The 6516-nt window shown below is 48.7% G+C and overlaps 1 protein-coding gene across 3 annotated transcripts in view; it reads right to left on the bottom strand.

The window, feature by feature from the left end:
- Positions 1-744: 744 nt before the first annotated feature.
- Positions 745-6516, bottom strand: part of TADA3 (transcriptional adaptor 3) — an 11228-nt gene continuing 5456 nt past the window's right edge. For all 3 annotated transcript variants that reach the window (XM_023510623.1, XM_012802522.2, XM_023510624.1), the window contains 5 exons: positions 5663-5804; positions 5468-5571; positions 3782-3891; positions 2313-2498; positions 745-1309 (listed from right to left, as the gene is read on the bottom strand). In XM_023510623.1, the coding sequence (XP_023366391.1) occupies positions 1117-1309; positions 2313-2498; positions 3782-3891; positions 5468-5571; positions 5663-5804 (735 nt within the window). In that variant the 3' untranslated portion in view covers positions 745-1116. The remainder of the gene's footprint in view (positions 1310-2312; positions 2499-3781; positions 3892-5467; positions 5572-5662; positions 5805-6516) is intronic.

Below are 6516 nucleotides of genomic sequence, written 5' to 3'. Positions count from 1 at the left end.
TGAGGCAGGAGACTCACTTGAGCCCAGGAGTTGGAGGTTGCTATGAGCTGTGATGCCATGGCACTCTACCCAGGGGGACAGCTTGAGGCTCTCTCAAAACAAACAAACAAACAAAAAAACTCTTAGGCTTAAGCAATTCTAGTCTCAGCTTCCCAAGTAGCTGAGACTATAGGTGCTGGCCACAATGCCCAGCTATTTTTTTGTTGCAGTTGTCATTGTTTAGCGGGCCGGGGCTGGGTTTGAACCTGCCAGCCTCAATGTATGCGGCTGGAGCTGTATCCACTGTGCTATGGGCGCCGAGCCTAGATTTTTTTAGTAGAGAGATGGGGTCTCCCTGTAGCTCAGGCTAGTCTAGAACTTCTGAACTCACACAATCCACCTGCCTTAGCCTCCCAGAGTGCTATAGGATTACAGGTATGAGCCACTGCGCCTGGCCCTGAATCTAGATTCTTGATGACCTTGTTGAGTTGTTAGATTGGCCAACTCTGAAAGCCACCCTACCCCAGTACCACCAAGCCCCAGCCCACGTCTTATTGGTAACCCATATTGGGCTGGGGTATTCTGTTGCCTGTGGCCATAAATACCCTTAAAAAGAGGTGCTCAGAAGGTTCTACCTAAATGAATGCCATGGGTCAGTGGCCACAAGCTTAGAGCCCTCAAGTGTGCCCTCCTGAACATCTGTCACCCACACCAGTTCCTTACTACCCCACAACAGACATTCAAAGACTGGATGCTTTTTTTTGAAAAAACCACAACTATCACTTTATTCTTAAGTTTGCACTTTACAAAACCACAAGGGAGAAGTCACTGAAGGGGAGAGAGGTATACAGGGAGGGGAGTTTGAGGGATTGGGGGATGGTGAAGAGGGGAAGAAGACCCAGAAATGAAGCCCCCCTCAAATGGGGAACCAAGCATAGATTGGGCCCCAGGCCAGCTCAGCAGGGCTTCCTGTGTCCTGGCTATACAGAGCTGGGCCAAAAGACCTCAGGGGAGGGCCACAGTCCTCTAGAGACTGTCACTATTTGATGGGCTGCCACAGGCCAAAGCTTCCGGTGCCCAAAGAAGGAAGCGAGCCTCCCCCTCCACTCTCCCAGGCCAGAGAAGACAGGGTGAGGGCTATCCATCCAGCAGCTTCAGGATGCTCTCACGCTCCTTCAGAGTCTTCCAGGCCTGGTCCTTTTCCTTCTTGGTGGGAGTACGCTTCTTCTGCCGGGCAGCCATGATCTTGCGAAAGGCATCCATGACCTCATTGTCTGCCATGCGGACGCGCTGCCTCAGCTCCTGTCGGCTTACCTCCTCCTTTGCCAGCCTGTGGGTACAAGGGCTATAGTCAGCCCACCTCCACAGTGTGATCCCTCTTTTTCCAGACTGACCCCACCCACCCAGGCTGGCACTCTTGTGGACTGTTTCATATGATCATGACCAAAAAGCAGTTACATTTATATGGCACTATTTTAAGTTCATTGTTTGTTTTTTTAAGACTAGTCAAGTACAGTAGTGGGAAAGGGGGAAAGAGTAGAACAGTTCAATCTGTAACTGACTGTGAACAATCAAGTGAGATAACTCACTACCTTTGGACCAGCCTTTAAGTTCTTTAAAAATAATAAATCATGGGTGGCGCCTGTGGCTCAGTGAGTAGGGCGCCGGCCCCATGTACCGAGGGTGGCAGGTTCAAATCCGGCCCCCGGCCAAACTGCAACAAAAAAATAGCCTGGCATTGTAGCAGGTGCCTAAAGTCCCAGCTACTCGGGAGGTTGAGGCAAGAGAATCCCCTAAGCCCAAGACCTGGAGGTTGCTGTGAACCGTGACACCATGGCACTCTACTGGGTGATAAAGTGAGACTCTATCTCTAAAAAAGAAAAAAAATAAATAATTCATGGGCAGTGCCTGTGGCTCAGTGAGTAGGGCACCGGCCCCATATACTGAGGGTGGTGGGTTCAAACCTGACCCTGGCCAAACTGCAACCAAAAAATAGTCGGGAGTTGTGGTGGGCGCCTGTAGTCCCAGCTACACAGGAGGCTGAGGCAAGAGAATCACCTAAGCCCAAGAGCTAGAGGTTGCTGTGAGCTGTTGACGCTACAGCACTCTACCGAGGGTGACAAAGTTAAACTCTGTCTCTAAAAAATAAAAAAATAAAAATCTGTCTGAGACATAACCAAGTGGTTTGGGACTGATATTTTTTTCAAGACTCTTCAGGTGATTTAAGAGGCCCACCTAGGTTTGGAAGCCTGTTATAAAGCATCTGGAAGGTGACCAGCTGTGACAAGGCCTCCTTGACCAGCCCCTGCACAATGCATCCTGCTCACACTGACCTCAGGAGATCATGTTTCTTGGTGCGGTTGTGGGCACTCAGGGCCTTTAGCTCGGCCTGCCGTTTACGCAGCTCAGCAAGGACCTCATCCTCTGAATCCTCTGCAGGGCGATCCTCAGACTCCAAAAGGCCCTGGGCAATCAGCTCCTCCTTGATGCGGCTCTCCAGAGACTTAGTATGTGGCACACTGCAGGAAAGGCAGCCCTCTCAGGCAGGCAGGCCAGCTTTGGGGGGGCCACCTCAGACCTTCCCAGGTTTCCCAAGGTTAGTGAACACTAATCTTTCCCTTTGGGCACCCGACCCCATCTATCCAGACAAAAAAGTAACGACAGACAGACATATATGCTCTGGGTTTTTTTTTTGTAGAGACAGTCTCACTTTATCACCCTTGGTAGAGTGCTGTGGCGTCACACAGTGCACAGCAACCTCCAACTCCTGGGCTTAGGCGATGCTCTTGTCTTGTCTTCACAAGTAGCTGGGACTACAGGCACCCACCACAATGCCCGGCTATTTTTTTTGTTGCAGTTTGGCCAGGGCTGGGCCTGAACCCACTGCCCGAGGTATATGGAGCTGGTGCTCTACCCACTGAGCCACAGGCACCACCCCATGCTTTGTTTTGTAAAAACAACCAATTGTCTGTTGTCCAAAAAATACAGAAAAACCCACAATGCTAACAACTCAGAGAGAATCACTATCATTTTGTGAGATGCTACTATAATTTTGTAGTATATTATATATATTTTCCAAATTTTGTTCCAGGTTTTCTCTCCTATGTGTACAAATTTAAATACATTTTAAGTGAAAGTAAGACCATAATGTCTATACTGTGCTACAACATCTGGCATCCTGTTATTTACAACTTTTCATGTCAATCCTATTTCTTGTAAAATGATTAATAATGGCCCAAGTTATTTCTTTTTTTTTTCTTTTTTTGAGACAGAGCCTCAAGCTGTCCCCCTGGGTAGAGTGTCATGGCATCATAGCTCACAGCAACCGCCAACTCCTGGGCTCAAGTGAGTCTCTTGCCTCTGCCTCCCAAGTAGCTGGGACCACAGGCGCCTGCCACAATGTCCAGCTATTTTTTGGTTGCAGCCGTCATTGTTATTTGGCAGGCCCAAGCTGGATGCGAACCCGCCACCTTAGGTGTATGTGGCTGGCGCCTTAACCACTTGAGCCACTGGCACCAATCCGCCCAAGTTATTTCATTACATGGAGTTACCCCAATTTTGCCAACCAGTTTCCTTCAGTTTGACATTTAGGTTATTTACAGTAAGAACAGTACTGTGACAACACCCCTGTACTGAGTCTGTGTATGCAGAAATGCTGGGCAAACAGCACACTTGAGACTTCAACTGTGCTTTAACAAGCTGCCCTCAGCCTCTCTATTACTGCAGACCTTCCCATTTCAGGATGGACTGAAACTGACAGAAGCTGGGGGCCAGACAATTGTGTGCCTAGGACACCACTTACCTGAAGGGCTTGTTCTGATTGCGGGGAGAGGTGCTCGCCCCATCAGCCCCTGATTCCTTCCCAGACATGTCAGGAATGGGAGAGTCTTCCATGGGGGAAATAATATTTTCCTAGAAGGTCAAACAACTACAGTTGTTGCAATATTCCCATTTTCCTGCTCCTCCTTTACCAGCATGACAGTCTTTTTTTTACCCCAGACAGTCTCATTTTGTCATCCTGGGTAGAGCACCATGACATCATAGCTCAGAGCAACCTCAAACTCTTGGGCTCATGTGTCTCTTGACTCAGCCTCCCAATAGCTGGGTCTACAGATGCCCGCCACAACACCTGACATCTTTTCGAGACGAGGTCTCGTTCTGGCTCAGGCTGGTCTCAAACCCTTGAGCTCAGGCAATCCACCTGCCTTGGCCTCCTAAGTGCTAGGATTATAGGTATAAGCCACTGTGCCTTGCTGCCTGGCTAGTTTTCTGTTTTCAGTAGAGACGGGGTCTTGTCCTTGCTCAGGCTGGTCTCAAACTTCTAGGCTCAAGCGATCTGTTGGCCTCAGCCTCCGAGAGTGTTAGGATTACAGGCGTGAAGCACCATGTCCAACCTGTACAGTCTTAACAGACCAGAAATATCCTTTTGTCTTTACTACTCTAGCCCCTCTGGGAAGCCTTCCCAAACTAAACCAAATAACTTTGATCATTCTAGAAATATCTTTTCTTTTTGTACTGATATCAAAAGAAAGGAACACAACAGAATAACAATCACCCTCAACAATGGTGATGAGAACAGCTGAGGTTTGTGAAGCATCTGCAATGCACCAGGCACTGTGCTAAGCAACATGCTGTGGCAGAGGCCGCCACCCGTCCAAACACCACGCTCTCCTTTCTTCCACAGTAGCTAGGTTGTGTCTACCCAGCTATACTCTATTTACCAGGCTCTCTTACAGTCAGTATGGACAAATTCTCTCTAAAGGAAGGTGATCAGAAGGCTAAGAGCCATAGGTAGTCATAGCCCAAAAAGCTTCCTTCACACACTCCTTGCTCTTATTCTGTGGAATTAGAGTAGCAATGCCCAGAATGATTTTGTGCAGAGTGTAAAGCCACCATTGGCTAAGGCCCCTGTCTTATGAGGCAGAAACCTTACCTTACCCCTACTTTAGTCAACCTGGAACACATATATGAAAAGAGAAATAAATTATTATGTCTGAGCCAGACAAGAAAACTGAGATCTATGGTCAGCCAGTAGGTACAAAGACAGGGGTCCTGAAGCAGGGGTTTGAATCCTGCCTCTATTTATTCACTGTGTGACCTCAAGCAAAGACCTCCCTTTTCTGAGCTTCAACATTCTCATCTGTAGCACAGGGCAAACCAGTGTCCCACCCTCCAATGACAGGGTGTGTGCAAAGCCCCCACATAGGGCTCAGCTCTGAGCCAATGCTCAGCAACAATAACCCAAGTAGTGGCTAACTTTGGGGAAGTTAAAGCCTGGGAAGGGCATGAGGGTGGCTTCTAGAATGCGGTCATCTTTCACTTTGTCATCTCCTGGCTAGTAATACAAGCTCACTTGTGAAAAGTTATCAAGTTGTATATTTATGATCTGTATACTTTTCTAAATGTATGATATATTTAGATAAAAAATAAACATAAAACATTAAAACACAAAGTAAATGTGATTCCTGTTTTGGGTTGGGGGACTCACCTCCACAAGGGCCTGCAGGAGGCGCTGTGTCAGAGCACCAAAGGGGCAACCATCTTCTGGCTGCTCATGCTGGGCCTCAGACTTCTTCAGCAGGGCATCCACATCTACAGCAGGCAGAGAAGAGAATAACAGGTGGGCAGAAGTTTTGAGAATTTAAAGACTGGCCTGGGGTAGGCAGGGAGGTGAGGCCCCTACCTTTAGTGTCTAGTTCAGTCAGTGGCCCCATGAGGCCTTTCTTCTTGTCAGCCACAGCCGCTGCCCGGGCCCCATCCTTCTGCTCCTCCAGCAGATCCTCCTGGGCCCAGCGCTGGGAGTAGTGCTTCCCCAGAGGTGGGATCTGTGGAAGAGATGGCACCCGGCTCCCAGGGGGTAAACAATGGCTAGCCATGCCTGGAGTGCAGGGGGACGCTCCTGTGTACCTGGGCATTGCCAATAAGCTTTTCATTCATTCCCTCATTCATTCATTAATCTGTCTCCCCAGTCGCTAGTCCAAGGTCAAAGATGATGCCAGGTACATGTTAAAAGGGATAAAGGAGATAAATTCTCTACAGGCAGACTGGGTGAAGTGGCTCATTCCTGTAATCTTAGCACTCTGGGAGTCTGAGGCAGGAGGATCCCTTGAACTCATAAGTTTGAGGTCAGCTTGGGCAAGAGTGAGACTACATCTCTACTAAAAAAAGAAAAAATTAACCGGGCATTGCAGCAGGCACCTGTAGTCCCAACTACTTGGGAGGCTAAGGCAGGAGAATTGCTTGAGTCCAGGAGTTTGAGGTTGCTGTGAGCTAGGCTGACACCACAGCACTATAGCCTGGGGACAAAGTGAGACTCTGTATCAAGAAAAAAAAATTGGGTGGTGCCTGTGGCTCAGTGAGTTGGGCACCAGTCCCATATACCAAGGGTGGCAGGTTCAAATCTGGCCCCAGCCAAATTGCAACAAAAAAATAGCTAGGTGTTATGGCGGGTGCCTGTAGTCCCAGGTACTTGGGAGGCTGAGGCAAGAGAATCGCCTAAGCCCAAGAGCTGGAGGTTGCTGTGAGTTGTGATGCCAC

The sequence above is a fragment of the Otolemur garnettii genome, unplaced genomic scaffold (genome assembly GCF_000181295.1).
Source record: "Otolemur garnettii isolate 467f Iridium unplaced genomic scaffold, OtoGar3 scaffold00015, whole genome shotgun sequence".
Lineage (NCBI taxonomy): Eukaryota > Metazoa > Chordata > Mammalia > Primates > Galagidae > Otolemur > Otolemur garnettii.
The sequence above is the reverse complement of the archived record's forward strand: the minus strand, read 5'-3'. Positions and strand labels throughout refer to the sequence as shown.